Genomic DNA, 25,262 nt, shown 5'->3' on the forward strand with positions numbered 1-25,262 from the left:
CCCAAGGTGAACTGTTTACATGACACTCTGTGAAATGCATGGGTTTGCTGGGTGAAGAAACTATAGAAAGATTTACACCCTCACTGCAAGATTGCTAATTTAGCCTACTGACATCCTGGCTCCGACAGCTGATTGCCTTGACTATGCCAAGTAGCAGATTTAAGCCCATTCCATGCTCTTCTAGGCTACAGCCCATAATGGACACACAGCCTAAAGTATCCACAGCATTTCAGTAAAATTCTTAGTTGTATTTACTGCACCTGCATCCTAGTTACATTTAAATAAGCATAGTCCTGTGTGACTTTTGGGATAGGCCCTTGCCATTTTTAATGATGGATTCTTATCAAGGACAGAACTAAAATCAGTTCCAGATCCTCAGTGTTCCCAAGAGAAGTCCATATGGTGAGACATTGAGTCCCTGGCTCTAATCCAACAAAGCATTCAGATAATCTACATGTGAATTCTGTGGGGTTGTTCTTGTGCTTAAAGATGAACCTTCATTTTGATGGCTGCTGCAGAGGAGACCAAGGCCTTAACATGCTGTGTGATATGTAAAAATAAGAGCAGCATTAATACAAAATACAGTATTTGAACTTCTCACTTTTATGATTATCAGGCTTTCCATCTAAATGACATCCATGCTCAAACAAGTACTTTCAGCAGTAATTTTTGTATTAAAGTCTGCTTTTATGTTTTCTTGTCTAGATTGCTATATAACCATAGAGAGTGGGACCTGTGCTTCAACTTACAAGACCACCAACCCAACTAATCAGAGTAACAAATGAGACAAAAAGTGAAAGAATGTGTATTTTTGGTGCATGGTATTTGAAATACTCTTCTCTGCCAGATGCTACCATCAGTTAATTTTCAGAAATAATTTTCTCCAAAAAATTGTATATATTTAAGTTACAGGGACAAGAAGCAAAACAATGTGAGATACTGAAAAAGTTGCTGTGAGACATGCAGACTCAGCACCAAAGGCAAAAAATTGTGCAAGAATTTCCTTTAACTGATGACTTATTAAACTGAGGTGTGTTTATGGGCAACAGAAATTGGTTAGTTATCTACTTCCTGGAAGTACTTAAGCGTTCACAGGAACATTTGATTCACTTTAACTGAACAAAGCTGACTATAGCACAGAAAATATCACACGTTAAAGACAAAACCTCTCAAGCTTTAAAAATGGGAAGAGCAAGACTGGCATGTACCATAAACTGCTAGAGCCAGCTCTGTGGCAGTGTCAGGCTGTTGTACTTTACTTGCTGCATGCCTAGCACATCTTCCCAGGCATTCCTATCTCTTGGTCCTTTCTATTCAACAACGTTGTCCTAGGAACTGCTCAGTGAGGATCCTGGACCACACGGAAAGGCACTCAGAGGCCCTGGGATGCACAGAAAATGTCAGCAACAGCTTTCTGTCCTACCACCTTTGTGTGGGAGCAGCGACTGAACGTTTTCATATTTGTTGGTGAGAGTGAAAAAATGTGATTGTACATTTAGATCAAGAAGAAAAGCACCTAGAACCAGTGTTGAGGTCCAGTACATAGGCTGTGTAGGGAAAGAGAAGGTGAGCAACAGCTTTCTGTACTGGCAGTTTTTCTGTGGGAGCTGTAGCTGGATACTTTCAATTTTTGAGCTGTAATCTGCTGAGTGTGAAAAAATGTTATGGTATGTTTTGTACTGAGTACTCAAAGCTAAAAATTGAAAATCTCCAGCACTGCTCTCACAGGAAAGGTACTAGGACAGAAAGGTTTTCTTGTCACCTTCCCCTTACAGCTTTTATACTACACCACCAACACTGGGGCTATGCAATTGCATTCCACTTACAAGAACCATCATATGCTTTCATACTTAGAGGAGCCCAGCTAAAAAGTGCAAACATACAAGGACTGCTCCCACAAAAAAAGTGCCAGGACAGAAAACTGCTGCTGAGTTCTACCTTGCCCCTGTCACCCATCCACACAAATCAATGGGGATAAGGAACTGCCTAATGCAGTGTACCATGGATCTCTCTAACCTAACACAATTGCAGCTCCAAATGTGAAAACGTCTGGTGACTGTTCACACACAAAAGTGCCTGGAATGAAAGCAGTTGCAGGCCTTCAATTTCACATTGCAGGCTACAAACTACACATCCAACACTTTGTAGCTTCTTTTCCATCTCAGCGTACCATTACATTATCTACTTTTGGCAGATTCCAGTACAAAACCTGAAAACATCCAGCATCTGCTACCAACAAAATGCCAGGACAGAAAGCTGTTACTTGCCTTTTCTTTCTCCATACAGCCTATAAACTGCATTTCAGACACTGGGGCTATGTGCTTTTCCATCCTATGACGTCCTAGCTGACATAACAACTGCTTGGGTATGAATGGGTTTGGCAGGTGTTTGCAGTGTCACTGGTGTCTCTGTTGTGATTATGTGGGAGCAGAAAGAGGGTTCTGCAGCTTTTGATGATATCATTGGTGGCTGAGTAGATGACAAGGGGGAAGCAGGCCACTGTGTGTGAATTGGGAGGAGTCATGCTGATGCCACATACTGAGGAGAAGGAATGAAAAAAGGCAAGGGACTGTACATTGTGGAAGGGATGAGCCAGAAGGGAAGGCAAGGGAAGGCAAATGTTAGTTCCCTCCTTTCCACCCTATATAACATCAGAGCAGGGACAGATACAGAGGATACAGATAAAAATGAAGAGCATATGGGAAGTGACAAGGACATACTTGGCCAATGATACAGGAACCTTTAAGACAAACAGAGGAATGGGCAGGGAGCTGGGGTCTGAAAGGCACATCTCCCACAAACACTTTTTTGACCTGAATCAATGTGTGTGTGTAGGCAGGAAGGGTAAATTAGACAATGTAAATGTTACGGTGCTGGTGGATTTTTGACAATGGGTGAACGGAACTGGGGGAAAACATCAGGGCATCCTCAGCAGATTCCCTAGTTCCAGTAAAACTAGGGAATGAAATAACAGATTTTCGATAATAGTAGAGCCACACATTCAGTAAGTAAGAGCTGTAATGGCCCACTAAGTTACAATACTGATTGTTGGGGCAATGGGAAAAAGAGCTTTGTGGTCATTCTTGCAACTCATGGAGTATACAGTTGGAGATACTAAACTGACTCATGAGTTTATATATGTGCCAGAACAACACATTCCATTGTGAGGATGTGATTTATTATCCAAGTTAAATGCTCAAATAACTTTTTCAGAAAACTCTGTACAGTTACAAATCTCACAAAAAAAAGGCATGGAAGGCTCCAATCTGTTAATGAATGAACCAGACAGTTGAGGAACTTGAGAATGACATCCTGGATATGGTATTGAATGCTGTTTAGAGAGCATCAACCTGAATTTAATACTTCTATATTACCAGTAAAGAAGCCTCGTTCTCAGGAACATAGGCTGGTACAGCAATAAACCAAATAAACCCCAAACAAATAATGGGGAAACACTTATTTGACTGTTTTGGATTTAAAAGATGCTTTCTTTTGCAATCTGGTGGATGAGCAGGGGTCCAACAATGGGAAGAAAGATGCAGCTATGCTGGACGTTACAACCACAGGGATAATGAATCAACTTGACTCTGTTTGGTGATGTATTTGCAACAGAACTGGAACAATGGTTAGATAACAATAACAACATGAGTCTGTGTCAATACGTGAATGAAAGAAGATTGATTGGCAGAAATACTGAGATGTTAAAAAAAGAAAACAAATTCTGAGGGTTGGTGGATAACATTGTTTGGAGAAACGGGTTAAAAGTGGAAGACTGGTGAGGCAGATTGTCAATAGCTCAAGTGATCTTGCAGCTGGGAATAACCCTTGATAAAGCAGAGTGAACAGCAGGCCAGTGATTTGCTAGCATGGACCAAGTTTAACAGTGCCTGAGTCTCTGCCTGTGTGCCTTTGCCCAGGCACTGCTCGGGGGATAACCCAGTTGGCAAGATAACAGAAATAGATTTACTCTTTGTGTTTTAAGTGTGGGTTTATGGTTATTATGTCTGCCTGCTTGTGAACTTTGAATCACACACTTTGGATCAACAAATTCTCACAACCACTAAAATGCCAATCTGCTGTGTAAATAATCCTAAAATCCTAAGAAAGCCCCTGTGGGAGTGCTGAAAAGGGGAATAACTCCAGGGGATAATGGCAAATAGATTTACCTTAGTTATCTAAATGTGGATGTAGTAAGGATCTGCTAGTTCTAGCTGATACTTTTTCAGGATGACCAGAGGCTTTCCCTTGCCACAGCAGTTGAGCCAGTGAGGTTGTTAAAAATGTTACTAAAAGAAATAATTACAAGATTTGGAATTCCAGAGGCTTTATCTTCAGACAGTGGGCCACGTTTCATCAAAGAGATGGTTTGGGGAGTGTCTAAATTCCTTCAGTTTAATGGGATTTGCACATGTCTTTGAAACCACAGTCTAGTGAAAAAGTTGAATCAGACTATCAAAAGACAAGTTGCAAAAATTTAGGTAGATGTATTATCTATTGCTTTAATAAGAATCCAGATTACCCCACATGTTAGAGGGGGAATAAACCCCTTTGAAATTCTCTATGGCAGACTGTATCGAATTAATACTGTGGTGACTAAAGGTGATCAAATGCATGTGAAAGGTGATGGTATGCTGAGAAATTATCTATTATCTTTCTCATGGGTTTTGTCCTCTTTGCATAGGTATCTTAACCAGTGGAACTTCCCTTCCTTTGGATGTGGCTGTCCACAGCTTTCAACCAAGAGACAGTATTTATATTCAGACCTGGAAGGATGAGCCGCCAGAGGAAAAGTGGAAAGGACCAAATATTGACTTATTTTGGCTACAGGTACTGCTGTGAAAAATAAAAGAGGTAGAGTCCTGAGTTCACTGCATCAGAGTGAAGAAAGATGTACCTGCAGAGTGGAGCTCTCACCAAACTGTCGAGAGTGTGTGAATATCGTAATTCATTTCAGTGGGAAATGTAGCTCCAGTGTTGGTGATGCAATTTATAGGCTGCAATGGGAAAGTGAAGGTCAGCAACACCTTTCTGTCTTGGCTCCTTTTGTACAGGAACATTTGCCTGACTTTTTCAGTTTTGGAGCTGCACTTTTCTGCTCAGCGAGAAAGCATCAAGGTACATTCAGATTGTTAGGCAGACACATACCACCATCTAGTGGTTTTGTTGAAAGGCGTCGAGGGAAGGTAAAAGCCAGCTATTGCTGATCTGCACTTTCTCCTTGCACCCTCCAAACTGCACCACCAGCTCTAAGGCTACGCGCTTTCCTTCCCAAAATACGTACTGTCGCATTCTTACGCTTCAGGCAAAGCCCATGTCAAAACTGAAAAAGTTCAGCAACTGCTCCCAAATAAAGGGTGCCAGGACAGAAAACTGATGCTCCTCTTTCACCATGCAGCCTATAAGTTGCACTACCAACGCTGTGTTTTCCTTCCCAACTAAACATCATGTTATTTACTCTTGGTAGATTCCAGCTCAGAAACTGAAAACACCAGGCACTGCTCCCACATGAAAGCTGCCGGGACAGAAAGCTGTTGCTGGCATTCACTTTCTCCTTGCAGGCTATCAACTGCACCACCAACACTGGGGACTGTGCACTTTCCTTGCAAACTAAAGCATCACACATGATCACTCTGGAAAGAGACTGTCTCTAAAACAGAAGATGTCCAGTGACTGCTCCCGCATAAAAGTTTCCAGGACAGAAAGCTGTTTTTGGACTTCACTTTCTCCTCCAGCCTATAAATTGCACCACAAACTCCGTCATTATGGTCTTTCCTTCCCATCAAAACGTACTTGTAAAGAAACTTTCCTGTCTGACTACCCAGGAGCCACTCTGGCAGCTACACTCCCACCTCCAGGATTGTAATTGCTAGGACCAAGGACCCTTTACAGCAAGCACCTCCAGTGACCAACGGGTGCCCCACTTGACTCCCTGGACACCCCACACTCACACAATCACACAAAGTTTCCTTATTGGCTCGATGGTCGGTTTCCCATAGCAGAGTCTCAGATGTCTGGATCCTTTGAGTAATTTAGTCATTGTCGAACAACAGAAGAACAACAGAATAACTGCTCGAGATAGTGCCCCTGGGGAGGGACACCCAACAAAAGGAATCCTGGGAATTTTGTACTCTTACAGTCTGTGTATGCAGTAGTCTGAGGCCTTCCTGCTGTGTTATTGGGTCCTGCTGTGTCCCTAAGTGCCAGGTCACCTGGCCTGTGCCACAGGTCCCCATGCTCTTTGTTGTGCTAAAGGTCGGCACGAGGTCATGGTCCCTGGCCTGAGTCTCTCACTGTTTTCCCCCACCCAGGACACAGCCTGCAGCTCACATTGCAGCTGCACACCCAGTCACCTTCTCTAAATCATGCACCTATACTTAGGTGGGGTGGGCTGATACCATTGAGCACACTTTCTCTGCTCTTCAAAACCTTTTTGCATACTGAGTTGGGTGTTCATCTGTCAGCGGATGGGGGCACACGGACCACGGCTGGGTGTGAGAGGGAAGGGATGTTGGGGGCCTTAGAAGTGGAAACAGAGGGCCAGCAACAGCTTTTTGTCCTATCACCTTTAGTGTGGGAGCAGTCAATGAGCTTTTCCAATTTTAGAGCAGGGCTCTGTCCAGAGTGAGAGTATGTGGTGGTAAAACGTGAGAGTGGGAAGGAAAGCATATAGTCCCAGTGTTGGTGGGATACTTTATTTAGAAAATAATTCTGGAAACAATGCACCTACCTAGAAGCATAGCTACAAAATTGAAGACCTCCAGTGACTACACAGACAGAAAACTGTCGGCCCTTACCTTCCCCTTGAAGACTATAAATTGCACAACCAACACTGAAGTTATGCACTTTCCTTCCCACTAAACGCACCATCACGTTATTTACTCTGGGCAGAGCTCAACTCCAAAATTGATAATGTCCAGGCACTGCTCCCACTCCAAATTTGCCGGGACAGATGGCTCTTGCTGGCCTTTACCTTCCCACTGTCCCTGTTTCGTAGCGCCACTAGATGGAGTGATGCACTTGCCTATGAAACTCAATGTACCCTGGCACTATGTCAAACCAAACATTGCTCCAAAATGGAAAATCACTAGGTGTCAGAACAAGCAGAGAGTTCTGCTGTTGGCTGGGGCTCTGAGTAAGCATCAAAGGGCAGCAACAGCTGTTAGTCCTGGCCCCTTCTTTATGGGAGTCCTAAGCTGAAGGTTTTGTCTTTTGTACCAAGGCTCTGGTTAGAGTGAGGCAGTGGTTTAGGAAAACTGTTAGGAAGAGGCATAAGGGCAGAAGCTTGGTTTTGGTAGGGCCAGGAGCCAAGGCCACCCAGAAAAGCACATGGAGACACTGGCACACATAGAAAGGCCCAAGGAAGCCCATCGGTCTCAACAAGAGGCACTTTGAAGCTCTGGGTCTGCACAGAAAGTGATAGTGAGGGGTGTAAAGTGAACAAAAGAATACACGGAGGTCCCTGAGCTGTGACAAAGGGCACTTAGAGGACCCTGAGGTACAGCACTTAGTGCTCAGAGTCACACAGAAAGGGACACAGAAAGGGACACAGGAAGAGATGAACACATGTGGTGGTGTCACTCCCTCCTGCCCCTCCATTCCCCTTACCTCTCATTCCCCACATCCCCCTTACTTCTCACTTAAACCATAACCACAAGTGGGGGTTGTGATGGCTGTATCCAGTTTACTCTGTCTTTGGGGGCAGATGGCAATGTGGTAGCCAAGGGCTGTCTCAAATGGTGAGCCAGATGTCTGGCAGGTATGGAACTATGAGTATAATCTTACTCTATAAGCAGTGGACAACTGAGGGCCAGTTGAACTCTCCTGTACATCATCAGGCTGCACACCAGGATCTTCCCTTGAGCAGGGGAGCCTCTCAAGAGTTTCCTTGAGAAACTTTCTCTGGCTGAGAGTTTCCTTGCCACAGACTCTGGGTAAGTGATTGATAGCGCACTAAACTTTGAAAGATATGTAAAGGATTCATTGTGCATATTTATAATCCTATAGATAAAACTATTGATCAAGTCTGAGACTAGGATTGGATCCAGATGCACCCAAACTGCTCTCTAAGAAGGAGTTTAGAAAACAAGGGGGACCTTTCTAAATTCATGATTCAATGGGAGAGTCTCCCTGACTGTTTGTTCTGACCCAGCCCCTCATGCAGTAAATAATCATAGAATCATATGGTTTGGGTTGGAAGAGACCTTAGAGACCATCTAGTTCCAACCCTCCTGCCATGGGCAGCTACACATTCCATGAGCAGGTACACCTTCCACTAGACCGGGTCTGCAGTCCTCAGCACAAGAAACACTTGAAGGGGGTCCAGAGGAGGGCCATGAAAATGACCAGAGGGCTGAAGCACCTCTCCTACAAAGACAGGTTGAGATAGCTGGGATTGTTCAGTCTGGAGAAGAAAAGGCTCACTGCAACCTTTCAGTATTTAAATGGGGCTTACAAAAATGAGGGAGAGCAACGTTATGCAGAGCAGATAGTGATAGGACAAGGGAGAACAATTTTAAACTAAAGAGGAGAGATTTAGATTAGATAATAGGAAGAAATTCTTTACTTCGAGAGTAATGAGGCACTAAACAGGTTGCCCAAAGGAGATGGGGATCCCTGGAAGTGTTCAAGGCCAGGTTGGATGGGGCCCTGAGCAAAATAATCTTGTGGGTGGCATCCGTGCCCATGGCAGGGGATTGGAATGAGATAATCTTTAAGGTCCCTTCCAGCCTAATCTATTCTATGATTCTATGATTTTAGGTGGTAAATTTTATTTTGAAAGTACTCATCCCTCAGTTCTATGTCCTCTTATAGACTAATTTTATGTCGGGTTAAATGTCCCTGTTTTGTCTGTGGTTAATGATTTTTTCTTTTAGCAAAGTAATTGTGTTGTATTGGGAAATAGGTGCTGCAATAGTGCTGCAATAAAATTTGAGCATTTTTCACAGCATGCCCTTTATACTCTATCCATATCTTAAAGGAATTTATCTTTCAAGAAGGATGTGTGTAGCTCTTATGCAGATAAAAAGAAATAAATGGTTGTAAAACAGGCATAAGATGAAGATATCCATAGATGCATAATTTTTGGAAGAATACCCAGAGATAATCATCTCTAATATGAATTTTGCAGCATTTGATGGGTAGAGGTGAAGTCAGGACATGATGCAGGTTGTACAGTCAGTAAGAGCCATCGCAGCCATTCCCCCCTAAGTAGTGTAGTAAGGTACCAACTTAAAATGTTATTGCAGCAGTACTTAACTGGATAATTCCAGTTCTTAAACCAAATGCTTTCTGTAAAACACAATTGTTATTGCAGACACGGTCACAGTTTTCTGATTTTCAAGAATGAGACTTTTAGGGCTAAAGAACAAAGGAACTCAACAATGAACTCAGGTTATGTGGAATAACATGCTGTAAAGACATCCATTGGAAAGCAAGACCAGAGCCCCATCAAAACTCCCTGAAAGCCACTTGTGGTTAGCCTAAAATTGTTGATGGATTTAGAGTTGCTTAAATTTGTAATATGTAAAAACTAATGTCTGTAATAACTACCAAATGACTATCATGCTTTCGAAAAACACAATTGAATTTTCACATATCATCCTTCATTCTAACCAATTTACTTATTGTAAAGTTAAGGTAGGGAGCACCTGAGGGCACTTACTGCATGTTAATTTTTGTTGGTATATGTAAAACTGTATGTCATAGGCTGCTTTGAAGAATTAAACATATGGTTGTATAGATGTGGGCGAAAGTTCTATAAAAACCTTGCCACAAATAATAATTTGCATTTCAAAATTAATCTACTTCAGCAAATGCTTATATTCTTTCCAGAACTGCTTCTTCCAAATGCAAAAGTCACATGAATTCACCTTCATGAGGGTTAATAGAAGAAAAATTCAAACTTCTGTGCATACAAAGTTGCAAAAAGTGACTTTGGATTTCACAGGAGTTAATATTTCCATCAAAATTCTTTATAATAAAAATTATATTAATTCTGCTATATAACAGAATTGATATCATGTGAACAATGGTAACTCACCAATGCAGCACAAAGAACAGTGATAAATAATTGCAGTGAACTCTTTTTTGGCTCAAAAAACTAAATATACCAAGTATATATAGGTTAATATAATTGCATAGATGACATCAATAGGCAAGGAAGATAGCTGCTTGATAAATAATTCAGAATAGTCTTTTTTCTTTGTTAACTTAGTTGACTGAACCAGTTAAATCCAGATAAATATAGAGGACTGAATTGCTCATTTTGAACAACATATTGAATTCTAGCATATCTGAGAAATGCAATGGTTTAGGGTATATTGGATAAGAAAGGTGTTTTTCTTATGAAATGAAGGAAAATTTTCTGTGTTACTCCAAAGTATAGGAACCTAACTGGAAGATGTACCTAAACAATTTCTTTTAAATGGCAGTGAAACTGGGCAGAATTTAATACTTCCCAGTGGACATACTGGCTAAGACAGAGAGAGGCAGGGACTGTTTAAACATCAACATTAATCCTTATCTCTTGAGGAGCAGTAAAGGGGTACAAGAGATAGTGCTTGGCAGAAATCATGAAGGGGAGGACAACTCCAAAACTCAAGTGCTGTTTTTGTTGCTCTAGTCTGTCTTTTGAAGCAATCTGCAATGAGTTCAACCAGACTGACAGAGGGGAGAGAGGGAGCAGAAAAACTCTCCCTCAAGTATCCATTGCAGCTTTATAATTCAGGATGTGGCACATTCTGTACTGAGAAGGAAACATGAGGCAATTCACATCTTGTTCTCCTGCCAGCCATGGGCATGCTTTCCAAACTTGTACACCAGCCTTCTGTCCACTCGTTCCAAAATGCCCGTTTTATAATAGTAACTGCAGAGGAAAACCAGCAAAGAAACAATGGACAAAGTAGTAGCAGAAGTCACAATAGAGAAGTTTTTCACGTGGACTTCATGACAGCAGAACAGTATGTGAATCACTGTGTTCTTTACAGTCAGAGAGCTCCTCTCTTTCTGTTAAATTGCTCTCAAGACTTTAAACAGGTTTAAACTTTCCCACATGCCTTGGAGTATGCCTTCCACTGTTTGAAAGATGCAAGAATTACAAAGAACTGTGATCTTCGATTTGTTGTACTTTTTCCCCAAGGTCGTCACAGTTGAGAAGAAACCATCAGTGTAACTGGAACAGCAAAAAGAGAAATTTTTTGGGGTTTGCTTGGCAAATGTAGTGTAACATTCTCAACTGAGATAAAGTGTGATTACTTTGTTGCCATCAACAGTTACAACTCCATACTGCTTTCTATTTAGCCCTATGGATTTTTTTCAGAAGCAAAGGAGGCCAGGAGCTATCTCATGACCTAAAGAAAAAACATGAAGAAAATAACCACCCACCCAATCCTTCCCTCTCACCCCAAAGTTTTCATAATAGTTATGAAAAATGGATGCTGGAATAGAAGCCAAATGAAATGAGGGATACTGCTGCCCGTTAACTCACCGGAGAGCTCTGCTCAATTTTTCATACGTCATTCTGTCATTTTTCTTCCTTTGCCCCCACATCTTTGCCAGAGCTTCTGATTTAACAACATGAAAAATGCCTTGTCCCCTGTCTTCCCATTTCAGGATGCCACCATTTTCTTCAGGAGAAAGGAGCAGATCTCTTACAAATTCCCACAAATGAGAATTCTGTAGGTCTTGAACAGGAGGAAGATAGATATTTAGTAGATATTTTCTTATGCATGTTAAGTACTAAGGCAGTATTTACGGTACATTTTGTTATTGGATTGTCATCCTCACAAATCAATTGCACTTACCTAAATGTAACTTTCAAAATTTTAGTTCATTACCTTGCTGGAGCTGGCTTCAAATTATTTCCTCCACAAAAAAAATAAATCAGGTCACGCAAATCAGGTCTATGACACTAGAATCTGGGTTTTTTACTCCAGAAATTAGTACATTTTAATGTCTTGCAAAGGTTATGTCGTTCATAACTTCTGTTCCATTGATTGACATTGTATTCAACTTGATGTTTTAAAAGCAATTTTCAAGGTCATTTTAAGTGTTTCAAGTGAAAGATTGTAACAAACATTGCTCACCTTGAAAACAAGACAGTAGTATGAGGAGTTAGAAAGCCTGCATTACTTTAGCCAGCATTGCTAAACTCTGTTATTTCAACTCAGTTCAAAAGTTTGTTTGAGAATCAGAAGTAATACAAATAATGTGACTACTGAAAAAGCTGCTAGTGCTGTTATATGTAGAAATCACCTTAACTTCAGATTAGTCATTCAGAGCAGCCCCGCAGAGGACTTCGGGGTGCTCGTGGGTGGACAAGAGCCAACTCTGTGTGCTCAGAGAGGAGAAGGCCAAATGCATCCTGACTGCACCAAAAGCAGGATCACCAGCAGGTTAAGGGAGGGGATTCTGCCCCTCTACTCTGCTCTGGTGAGACCTCACCCGGGGTGCTGTGTCCAGGTCTGGGGTTCTCAGCATGAGAAAGAGGTGGACCTATTAGAACTGGTCCAGTGGAGGACCACCAAGATGATTAGAGGGCTGGAGCACCTCTCTTATGAAGACAGGCTGAGACAGCTGGGATTGTTCAGCCCAGAGAAGAGAAGGCCTTGGGGAGACCTCATTGTGGCCTTCTGGGTACCTTAAGGGGGCTTATAAAAAGAAGGGAGAGGGACTTTCTGTACGGGTAGATGGTGACAGGACAAGGGGCAATGGTTTTAAACTGAAAGAGGACAAGTTTAGATAAAATGTTAGGGAGAAATTCTTTAGTGTGAGGTTGGTGAAGCACTTCACATCAGTACAAAAGAACAGGTTGCCCAGAGAAGTTTTGGCTGGCCTCTTCCTGGAAGTGTTCAAGGCCAGGTTGGATGGGGCCCTGAGCAACCTGATCTAGTGAATGGCATCCCTGCCTATGGTGGGGGAGTTGGAATGACGCGATCTTTAAGGTCCCATCCAACCCAAATCATTCTATGATTCTGTGATTCTAAGTGAATAATTAGCATGCAACTGCATGTATTGCGGCACAACAAAACATGAGTTTTTTCTCAATGCCCTGTTCAAAATGCTTGGATTCTGCAGACATATGGAGTTTGGCACATGGTATTCATGCATGCAGTGCACCCCTCCATGATGTGCAGTCAAAGAATCTCTTGGCTTAGTGCTGTGCAGTGCTTCTAAAATGTCAAAACTGCCTCAGCATTAAAGAACATTAAAGAAGCAAGGGCCCTTCTTTTTTGTTTTAGAAATCTCTCTCTTCATCCGCTACATACTGCTGATGTTTGAATACAGTGTTTCCTGGAGCTTATGGAGGTTATCATGTACAAATAAGTTACAGTCCTTGTTTGATGGCTTTGTTACTTCTGCATCAGTAAAAAAGGAAATGCCTAAAAGGGAAAAACATAATCCAGTGTTCAGTTATTTTCTTCACAAGAATAACTTATGACTGAAATCTAAAGCCAAGTCTTTGTCTACTGCATCTACTACATCTGTTCTAAGGTACATTTTGTGAATGTACCTTAGAACAGATGTAGAAAATACAGGCTGCAAAATGACGAAATAATTTTTCAACTCATCTGCTGCAAAAATGATTTATCCTCCCCACTATGACTATGTTTGTGTTGTTTGGGGATTTTTTTTTTTTAACTTTTGGGATTTTCTTCTTATGCTTGACATTGTGTCTGTATGTCTCTGATCTTATGATTCATGTGTATTGTTTCTTTTCCCTCTGGTCCCTTTGCACTTCATTTTTGCCATTGTCTATATGACAGCTTCTCTCCCTTTCTTTACACTTAGGTGAGTCTTTTTTTGTTCAGCTCCTTGTCTGTTGAAAAATACTCCTGCAATCTTCCCTCTCTCCTTTCCCTAAGCAAGTAAAGATCATCTCTATGGCTGAAAATCAGATCTTCACAAGGCTGGGAGTTGTCTGCTTTTTTAGAACAGTATCATCTTTTAAATGAGTATTTACATTCACAACACATAAACAAATGCATTGCATATACAAATCTGCATTCAAGAGACTTAACTCATGCTGTGAGTGTGGCATACAAAATTAGGAAAAGCTAGACTTAAGCCTGCTTGTGCAGGCATAGTTTGGTCATTAAGTATGTTGTAGTAATGTCTTGCATTACTGGACTACATACTGTCTTTCCTCACAGGTCTGATGCAATTTATAAGGTGGATATGCATGAGCATATGTATTTCGTTCACTGTCAAGAGTTCAATCTCTCTACTGACTATAAAAAATTAATTTTCTTAATGAGATTTTCTTCACAGCTCTGAATTCTTTAATTCCCTTAATAACATCCTTATCTCCTGCATTTAATAATTGCTTTCTGAATGGCCTCTCTGACATGATATATGAGCACTAACTGGGTGGAAGAAAGTGATGCCAGTCAGTCCCACAGAGCAGTTCCAACCTAAACCAGAAAGCTGTTTTGTTTGTGTGACCATCTCTAGTCTTTCTTATCTCTCCTAGTCTTACCTGTCCTACTGATGTCTCAGTCACTGCACAACCTTGCTCCATTTTGATAAAGCTTATCCACATATTTTCTTAGGCACCTCCTTTTCTCTGGTCTTCCCAGTCTCTCAAAGATCCTGTTTCAGCTTCAGCCTGCCCTTCCCTGTTTGCTGGGTACCCAGGTCACCCTCTACTGCTGCATTCTGCCTTGCCACCTCTCTCCTCACTGGGCAGTTCAAAAGTAGGCAGTGGACCAGGGAGGGATGGATAAATCCCAGCACATGGTGACTAACCAGCTGTTCACCACTGGGAGCCACTGGTAGTGTCAGCTACCACGAGGTCCTCTAGGACTTTCATGCCTAAGTTTTTAATCCTTTTTCAGCAGTCACATAACTCCAGTTTGGTGAAATACTCCCCTAAGCCAGAGAAGGCTTGAGCCATTGAGGGCTTCAAGGAGCTAAAATGCTCCTCAGTTTCTCATTGAAACAAGGGGGCACAAGGAAAAAACATTCTGAATTTCCCTGCTTAGTGGAAACTCCTTTGTTCATATCATCACAATGAACCTGGGTACAATTGCCCTAGTTAGGTATACACACTAATCTTTGGCGGGCATGACTGTAGAGAAAGGGTATCTGCAGCAGAAATTTCACTTCACTTATTCTAAACTACCAATAACTTAGTTTTTGAACCTTGACTCATTTAAGCATTAATAACTCTTCTAAGACAAGGTTGAAAATAGTAAATTAAAAGTGTTTTCATTCAAGACCATCATTAAGCATACTATTAACATGTTGCATACTGCAGTGATAATAACCTCATCAAACAAAACTTCTTGCTTACTTTTTAAGAAACAAAGCAATCTTCACTACTTTGAGTTACAGGAATAACAATGTGTTATATCTTTCTATATCCCATCAGGATGTAGACTTCCCTTGGATCATTCAGGTTGACCAGTTTTAGCAGAAAACCAAAGGAGAGAGAAGTGCTCGTGGGTATTTAGAGATTTGACTGGCACACAGAGTTGTACCTGGTCTGTGTGTGATTGTGAGGCCTAAGGTGGCTGGAAGATTTTCTACCTGCCATATTTCTGTGTACTCCTTGTGCAGTACCTAAGTGGCCTCTGTACTATGCCTTTTTTCAGTGCTCGAGAACACGGATCCCACATTTTCTTTTAGTGTGAAACACACAAAAATTCAACTCTTTATGTTTTGTGTTTGATTTCTGGAACACTAACCATGCATCCTGATATTCTGTAAGATGAAATACAGGAATTCACCACAAATGCCTGCAGCTTCTAGGAACTCTTCCTGGGTCATGTTGCATAACTGCAAGCCGTTCATATTAAAGTGGGGAAAGGAAATGCAGTTGGCATCTAGTTTGTACTGGTTACAGCAAAACTGCAACCATTCACAGACGTTGTGCTCACTCCAGTATTCTGGGTGGATAGATGTCCAGAAAGAATTAGGATCTGCAACATATTTGACAAGAAAAAGGAACATTGCAATGAAAAATTCATGGTGCACTTCATTTTAATAAACATATTTCAAACAAAACTAATCCTTCCTCCTTCTCCTGACTGCAGTTTTCCTTCCTTATTCCTCTCAAACGCATCAAGCCCTGTGTTTTGCATTTTTTGCTTCCTATTGTACAGCCTTTTGTATTTCATCCTATGTGAGACATTTCAAGCAAAAGTGTTTACATGTGGGAAAAAAAGAAAATGTGCCTCTTAATACTGCAGTCCAAAAAATTTAAAAAGTCAGAGTACAGAATTTGTGAGAATTGAGCACTCTGTAATATAAAGAAGTGATGTATTCCTAGACCAAAATAACTTCGGTCTTAGATATGAAAATAGTCAAAGCCACCTAGTTACGATTTGTGGCAGATAGGTAAATAACATTAATTTATTACATTTTTTCTAAGAATTCCAGCAAGTTCTTTCATTTATTTAATCTAAAATAATGTTAATGTCATCATAGGGAATATTTGTTTTGTTAGATTAGAAAATGAAAAACATACTACTCTGAAAACACATCGCTGGACAAAGAGCTTCCAAGTAAACTTGCCAAGCAGTTGTAACCTAAAACTGCTTTGCCAATTAAATTCCAATTTTTTTTTAACAGGCTTCTTTCTGTCCTTAACAGTGCAGCTACCAGGAAAATGTACAGAAATATGCATATATTTGCAATAATTTTTTCCCCTAGAAAAATGTATTACTGATCTTATGCCTAGGCCTGGTATGATAAATCTATATAATACGGTTAACAAGCATAAGCTGCGATTTAAACACTTTTTTTTTCTAGAATCGAAACACAGGCTCTTATTATTGAATCTCATTGGGTATGGCGATGGGCACACTTTTTCAAAAACTCTGCTTTTTCTTTCCATGAGCTAGACTGCTACATACAGGCAAAAGTCTGATCTTACAGTCTCCTTCTGCTGGATTCATGTACAGCTACCTTTTTTGGGTGATTGTAAGAAGCAGAGGCAATGGCAAGGATATGTCCTTTCTGCATCCATTCAAATAACATTTAGTGAAAACAGAATTCAAGTATACATCTTGGAATCATTATTGTCATTCATTCGTTACCCAATTTTCTTCTATTTTTTTTAAGGATGATTAGTAATTTCTCTCAGTTGAGATTCTTAAACAGTTACAGGGATCCAATCCTGACCCTTACTTTAGGATCTTTAAGGATTCTAAATTAATTTTGAATATATTATCTGTAATACTTATATCACTGGAATGGAGCAGTTGCAGAACAGTAAATAGCAAAAGAAAGGCAATCAAGCATGTGAATGAAAGTAATGTGAAGAAAACAGAAAAGGTTTAGTTCATTTTCACGCCCCACAGCATCTTACACTTGATCTGTACTTCACAGTTTCTTAGTCCAGTTATCCATTATTTATTATTTCATTTTCAAATTAGTCCTGAATATTTGATTTTAGGGATTGCTTATATGAAATTGTAATAATTTAATATAGGTTATGATAGCACTGCAAGTCGAGTGAATAGCATCTGTCTGTCTAGACAGCCAGTTCAGAGTGCAAAATGATGCAAATAGGCTGGAGGAGTTTCCAGAGTAAAATGAATTCGAAGGACTTGAAATTGTGACAGAATAACTGTAATATGGATCTTGCATCCTGCATGGCTTCTGTAAAGTAATTAATACTTCTAATTACTTTAATTACAACTCCTAAAGGTTTACAGAGGAATTTGTGGTTGCTTTCATGAATCATTCCCATGCTATAAATATCTTCATATGTATGCACATATAGGATTAATGTAATACTGCATGCTGTGTTTTAAACCCTGAGACGCTACTGTGACATTGTAGCAAAGCCAAGAGGTGGGCAGAAGCTCTGGGTCTGACTTTTGGGACCCATACCTTTAGGATATTTGAATCCCAGATTTTATTCACCTCCTTAGTTAAAAGGAAAATCAGAGGAACTTGCCATTGGATTAACTTTATAAGCCCTGCAGACTGAACACACCTGGCTATGTCAGAGTCTGAAGGCTTCTGTGGGGGAGAATGGGAGTGCTGGGAGCAGCAGGCTCACAGGCCTTCTGCCAGGTAAAAAACAAAAAGTTTTAAAATTAGGCTATAGCTCTACTGGAATCCCAACTTCAGAGGCTGCTCAAGAGAAGCAGAAAGTTGAATTGATCCTTTTCTGAATCAGGCATATTTTTATTTTTTTTTTAATCCTCTGCCAACAGCCTCCAGCCCCCCTTAGGAAAACTGGAACATCATCATGTCCTTAACTAGACAGATTTACCAAGAGATGGGTGTCCCTGTGGGGCTGGGCACAAATCCAGCCCTGTGTTTCAGGGGCTGCTCTGTGACCTGCTGCCACAAGCCAGTCTAGATCCTTTTCCCATATCTGTGTGCAATATGCAGCTGAGTGAAAAGGTCGTGGCTTCCCTTTTCTATCTACAACTTCACTTTTCTATCTACAAGAGTGTTGAGTTGCTCATTTTTTCCTATCTTAAGGCAATATGAAAGAAAAGCTGAAGTATTTATTCTGCCAATCCACAGGTACAGTGAATAACCTTGAAATACTTTGGCCATTGGGCTTGAAACTTTGACTTTGTTTTGATAAATAGCATCTTCTCTGGCAGGATTTGTATTGTCATATAAATGACACAGCATGTTTCATTCATGGAACAGCACTCATATAGTCCAGTTTCTGTGTTTCCTTTGGTTCTGGAAAGGCTCAAATCATTCTTTTTAAATATGCTATGGCCCCTTGAAGTACTGTTGTATATGACGAGCACTTTAAAGGTGCTGACACCAACACCTCACCTTCACATGTGCTCATGCCTTTTCTACCTCATATCAGAGTAAAGAATTCAGGGAGCTTTCCTGTCTTGTAAATGATGAACATGATCAAGGTATTATGCCACTAAGGAGGGAAAGATCAGCCAAAGACATAGACTCTATGAAAGATTTCAGGGGTTTTTTTCAGAGAAAAAGAAAGGGGCAGGTAAAACTTCATATCACCATACAAAAACATAAGGGCCAATAGACCCCCTAGTGACAAGAACACGCCAGAATTGTGCCTAAAACAGGATGATGATGGGTAGCAGGGGGTGCAGAAGAAAACACAGAATTCAGACCTTTTCCATTCCAGCATTTTAAGGTGATTTCCACTGCCTGTTCAGATGCATTGACTATCTTATTGTACTTTTCATGGAGCCTGGGTTGGGCAGCCCTCAGAGAATGGCATCTCTTGACATAATCTTCCCAGACTACAGAGCTTGTTCAGTCAAGAGACTTGATTGAAGTTCCCTAGCTAAAGTGACACCTCTAAAATGACTCTCCTACTTTGTAGGAGATGTGGTTTTATCGGTGGTGACAAGTGAAGCTGTGGAAGGCAATAAGTCTCAAGTAGGTTCAGGAATGTGTGCCAAATGAAAGACAGCTGTCCAGACTTTTCCAGGGATATATTGACTGCTGCATGGCTTATGCAGGCAAGCTAATACAGTATGTGTGGGAAAATATATGTGGAGGGAAATACTGCCATCAGCCAAAACAAAACTGTCTGGTCTCTTTATATGTAGTCCAGCTTTAATATAAGGTGGGCAGATCATTCCTGTGTAACACGGTCCACCTTTTTGTCTGTTGGAAAAGACATTTAATTTAGTCATAATGTTTGAAATTTAGAAGTCAGAGACTGTGTGAATTTTCTGTATTATTTTGCCCTTTTCACCAAGTGCTGGAAAACATAGAGAAGAAATGAAAAATTACACAATATTTTTGGTGTCACAAATCTTAATATCCTCCACTTTGTATTAAAAAAAATGCCCTGAGATACAAATGCTGATATATTCTGATAGCCAGAAAATAAAAGCAGTAAAATTACCAGTGTGGGAATGGAAAGGAAAACTAACTCTGTAGTTCTCCCCATGGGACCATGGGGGTGGCTGCACTGTCCCAGATGAAAGTCCCTCTAAGCCAGGGTCCTGTATCTGATTGGGCTTGCTGGAACTTCTTCACATTTTTGCAGAAAATATTTTAGAAACTTACTTTGGGCTCATACACTGAAATACCAGTGTTCTTTTAGAACATTAGCTAAGCCTAGCAATAGCCTGTAAATCAGTTGTCTTCATCTGTTTCTTTCTAGACAGTCTTGCCATCACTTTCTCTTCTGTTTAACTTGAGCTTCTACTTTGTTTCTACCTAGCACAAAACAGGTTTTCAAAAGACGTTGGGATCACGATCCTTAAGCCTATTACTGTCACCAGGAAAAAGTGCAGGTTGAATGTTATTAGGCTGACCTACATTCTACTCTGGCTGCAGAGCAAAGTACTTTTCTGCTCAAGGGCTGCTTATGCAATGCAGTAGTGGCTTTATCTGTGTGTGCTAGACATGTTATATGTACTCCTTGGCTACTGTGGAAGAAATGATAAGAGAATTCAAAGGCTGGTTTAAATTTGATTCAGGAGAGAAATTACTGTAACCAGAAAGGACTCCTAGAAAGCCTAAAAGCATGAAGAATTGAGCAATAGAAAACATGTGCAGGAAGAAACATAGCTCCTGCCTTGGTCAGAAAAGGCTAATTACTTCCTCAGCTCATCTTTGCTTAGCAAGAGGCAGTCTGACCTGATTGTTGCATAAAGGTTGTGTCTTAAGAACTAAGGGAGCTTTTCACTTAGCTACAAGTGGAGTTCAACTTAACAGGATTGCTCGAGTATAACTGCTGCACCACTGTTCATCTGGATGAATTCAGAGCTGCGCAGGTGTAGCACCACAGACCTTATACTGTTAACTAGTAACAGACCACAGTAAAGTTATATATTGCCAAAATGCCTCAGATGGGCTACTTTGCCTTTGGCAAACGTGTATATGCCAATATCAGAAGTTACCTTGGGATTATTTCAATGTCGATGTTGTGGGTTTTGTATTTGGGGTGTTTTGTTTGTTTAAAGACGTGGAAGAAGGTTGAATAACAGGCAGATCTTTAATAACAATCAAGGTAAAAGAAGAAGGGATCCAAAATTAACTTTGAATGAATCATATCAGGTATTTAAAAGTGCATGTTTAAATTTTAAAACAGACTGCTTTAAAACTGTGAGTTTGGGAATTCTAAATGAAAGTTAGGACTGTATTCTAAGATGGAATGAAAACTAATATTAAACCAGTATGATTTAAAAAAAAATTCAATTCCTGCAGGGCTTTAAATATAACCATCTTGAAGCAAGAAGATTTATATTCTATTTCATATGTCAAACTTAGTGATATAGAAACAAAACACTATGTCCTCAGTGGTCATGGATTAGCATCATCAGGAGCCATGTGGAAATTACTGTTATTACTCAAAATGTGTCTTGCTAGGAAAGGTCTTTTCCATAAAACCACTAGTATTCTCATGTAAAAGAACAAAAATAGCTTCGGAAGAGAAAAATTTTGCATAGTCGTAATTTTTTCCCGTTTCTAACCAAAAGTTTGGCTCATTAGCAGAGTGGGTTGTACTACCTCCCTTTTCAGAGCCTTTTGAATGACTCAGCCTGAGAACAGAGAAGAATGCCAGGACTATTCAGGAATTAATTCCAACCATTCAGAAGGGAGAAGATTTCTAACAAGCAGTGCTTACTTAAACTTCTGAACAAGAACCTGATCTGACACCAGAACATTTGGAATAAATTCCTTCAAACAGATTAGGGATTCCCCACATGAGATGTAAGGCCTGGTAAAGCATAGGTTTTCCATATGCACAGTTAGAACATTGCACCCTTAACATTGGCAATTTCTGTAGTGGGGAACTCTTGTACTATTACAGATGCATTTCTACAGCTGTTCTGTTCTCTAGTGGCTTTCAGAATCCTAGTTATTGCCATCTAAGTGTGTATTTACCCAGTCTCCACTATTCACCACAAAGTTGCAGAGTGTTTGAGGAACCATAAATCTCCCAAAATAAATTACTCTTCCATTCTATAGCTAACGTGGTGTATTGTGGGTATCTTTTCAGTGAGAAATGCTGGATTTCAAACACATGGAGTAAACAAAAGGAGTCAAGAATCTGAAGCCATAGTTGCTGAGCCCCTCAAAATGAACTTCAATGGCCTTTGAAAGTTTCTGCCTGAATTAGGTGTATCATGTTTTCAAATAAGAGGAGAAAGCATCAGTTCAACACATTACATGACAAACAAAACTAAAGCTGCTACTATTCCTGCGCACCTTTAACGGACATGACTGGTGACGTGCTTGAAAAGGTCAGTAAGACCAGAGCAGACAATGCATATAACAGAAGGCTCAGCAGCAGTTTCAGAATCTGTAGCCTTTTTGCTGCATGATTCATCTAAAATGAATTGAATTCAAATCACTTTTCAGTTTTTGACATTGTACAATTTCTTTTTCCCGTTGGAGCCTGTCTGCATACCTCTTTGATGATCACAGGCAGTGTAGACATCTTCAGTTGTCCCAAAGAGTCCTGTCGAAGACATGAGGGGATCACAAACCATTGTGTTTGGCAGAAATGTGCTCTGAGTTACTGACTCCAGCATCACCTTAAGATATTAATACTTTAGTTGAAGATGGAAAGATAATATTAAGGAGCAAAGTTTTAAGGCTATAGGCATTATTCCCTGCCTGTGTATGTATAGTTCTATGAGGTACCATTGCCCACAGTCATTTAAGCTTCAGCTGAAGCTAATGATGATCTTCTGAAAACTGCAGTGAAGGAACTGAGAAATTTAGAAAGAAGGCAGATGACCAATATACTACAGATAGATTTTCAGTAAAAATGATTGTAATGACACATTCCTAGGAACTTGATAATGAAATCTATGGATATAAAAATAAGAGTGAGCAATAAACCAATTAGAAACATATACATGATATTAACATTATGGTTCAATAATATCATTGGAAAAAAAGTTTTGAGCAAGTTCTCATACAAATGTATGAGAAAACATTGTTCTGGCCATAAGGATGCTCACTTTGTCTGTAAGACACTGCCACAGTTGCCATCCACACCAGAGTGTGAGGAGATTAACAAAGTCTGAGAAAAAAATGTGCTTTCAAAAGTGATTAGAAACTGAGAATTTATGTAGAAAAATGGATATTCACTTCAGGGAAGAAGCTTTTTGCACAAAAAAAATAAGATTACTGAAGAACAAAGTGGTTACTAACTGGTGATATGAGAAACAAGTGTCAGCGAAAAACATGATCTATGATAGGAACTAGAGCAGGTACAGAAGAAGAGAATTTTTGCTCATTCCATTTTCTTATACATATATCATGCATGTACACATGCATTAATTTCCTCAGACTGGAATGGACATGGACTTCCTGCTGTTGAATAAATACATGGACCGAATTGTGGCTCTGGCCTTTCAGACTTCACACAGAACTGCTTAAACCAGTTTTGTCTCTTTTTTTTTCCAGACCTAAACTGCTTCTGTGTTTCATAACTAATTTTATCTTGGGTAATCTGTAGAAGAAAGACACCTGAAATGTTTACTAGAGTAACATGGTCGGGTCTTAAAGATCAATGTGTAATTTAAAACTACTACAAAGTCAAAAAATGTCCAAATAGCTGTGTATACTGAAGAAATGGGAAGCATTCAGAAGTTTTCATGGTCTCCAGAGTTGAAAGAAAAAGCTGATCTTAGTCTAAATTAAGCAATGATGAGATACGGAACATGGAAACATTTGGGAGTCCCCTGAAATGCTTTGATACACTAGAATTCATATATGTGGCAAGGTAATACTTCAGGACACCACATTTTCACCTAGTCATATTATTATGGATGGAACATGGGAGGCAATATTTAGAGATTTTGTCAGTCTGGTAAAAACCTTCATTCTCTATGCATTTCTGCCAAAGTATTTAATGTAGAATACCTCATACATACATATGTGTGTAATTGTGCATTTGGATGAACACTGTATATTCAGTGAGCAATGCAGAATTTTACAGAATTCATACAAAGGGATGTATATGAAACTGCAAGGTCTCAGACATAAAAAAATCACCAGAATTTAAGTTTGTGATGGTCCCAGTCTTCTTTTTTTTCATTCCTCTGACTGAGTGGCCCACACAGGGGAAGATATCTATTTACAAACAATTTATGAAGTCAAAACAGTGACATTTGAATCAGTTCCAAGTTGCTGCAGGATATAATAAAAAATTTATTGAGTACAACTATAAAATATTTAATTTCTTTCTGAAATTGCTTTACTGTTTAATTCCAATACTTTAATGAGATGATACAGGCTTACTATGAATAGAATTCTGAAGTTCACAGGACCAGGCAGAAAGAAGTCAACCAATATTTACTACATTCCAAGTGTATTGACCCAAGTATTTCTGAAAACCAACAAATTAGAGACTTACTCATGTTTATCATCTATATAAAAGAGTTCCTGTCACTATCATCCCCCCAGTGCAATGAGCAGCCTACTGTGAGTATACCCTGGTGCCAACTCAGTGGGCAGAAATAAACAGCTAAAAGCCAATTGCCATCTTGAAGAGAATAGAATCTCTCTGCAGATCGTTGGAGAGACATGATTTAAGAATGATTGCAAAGATAACCTATTCAAAGTATCTCCCCCACTCTATACCTCCCTCCCCACATGTAAGATTTTCCACAAAGAAATGTCTGGAATGAAATTCAGAATCCATGAAACAAGGAAAGTAGATTTGCTCAAGGAGAAATAATATCCGGGAAGATGGATGAACTGTTACAAGCAAAGAGGGGTATGAAAAAAATCCAAGGCCACTGGATTGAAAAAAAAATATTTGAGAATGAGAAACTAAGAAGTGGAATGGCAGCCTCAGTCTCTGCTGAGGACTACATATGGGCTTGCAGCTGTGTGGCAAAGCTGCCAGCTTCAAATCCTACCAACAGGTTTGACCACATGCCTTACAGGCAGCAAAAACTATTTGGGAAGGAAAAATCCTGTTTTACTCATATGCAGTTTACACTGCTGCTCCCATATAGAGCTCTGGATGTTCCAGAAAAAATGTTAATTATTAATATCATTGAAAAAGATAATATATTTTCATGTATTTTATGCAAACAGGATATTGGTTTGGGCCATATTGAATATTATCTTACCGTTAGCAGGTGCTGCTTATGTATGCACATATCTGCTTGAATACACTTGGGGGACATAGAAATTGGAAGAGTCAATCAGGTTTTTTCAAACAACAGGAGAGCTTTACAGCTCTTAGTTTTACTCCAGCTGGTGCTGGGTTCACCGAATCTAGAAATTAGATTTTACATTACAAACAATCTCTTTTGATTTAGTGAGACACGCCTAAATTGTTAACATATTAAAAGATGCTGAGGTCCATGCTTGTCTCC

The 25,262-nt window shown here is 40.0% G+C and overlaps 1 protein-coding gene across 1 annotated transcript; it reads right to left on the reverse strand.

Moving 5' to 3' along the window:
* Positions 1 to 9,951: 9,951 nt before the first annotated feature.
* Positions 9,952 to 22,454, reverse strand: ELF5 (E74 like ETS transcription factor 5). Its single transcript, XM_064659782.1, has 5 exons — positions 22,331 to 22,454; positions 15,687 to 15,920; positions 13,283 to 13,379; positions 11,486 to 11,719; positions 9,952 to 10,864 (listed from the first exon to the last, which is right to left on the reverse strand). Exons 1-5 carry the CDS (start codon positions 22,452 to 22,454, stop codon positions 10,768 to 10,770), a joined length of 786 nt encoding a protein of 261 aa, XP_064515852.1. The 3' UTR covers positions 9,952 to 10,767.
* Between the last annotated feature and the right edge of the window lie 2,808 nt (positions 22,455 to 25,262).

Source organism: Pseudopipra pipra, chromosome 6, assembly GCF_036250125.1.
Source record: "Pseudopipra pipra isolate bDixPip1 chromosome 6, bDixPip1.hap1, whole genome shotgun sequence".
NCBI lineage: Eukaryota > Metazoa > Chordata > Aves > Passeriformes > Pipridae > Pseudopipra > Pseudopipra pipra.

Coding starts and splice junctions, on each gene's coding strand:
- ELF5 (XM_064659782.1), bottom strand. CDS start 22,454: ATGCTGGAGTCAGTAACTCAGAGCACATTTCTGCCAAACACAATGGTT. Junction 11,720..13,282: donor CATAAGCTCCAGGAAACACT/GTATTCAAACAT, acceptor AACATGCATAAG/AAAATATCTACTAAATATCT. Junction 10,865..11,485: donor AAATTGAGCAGAGCTCTCCG/GTGAGTTAACGG, acceptor TTTCCTCTGCAG/TTACTATTATAAAACGGGCA.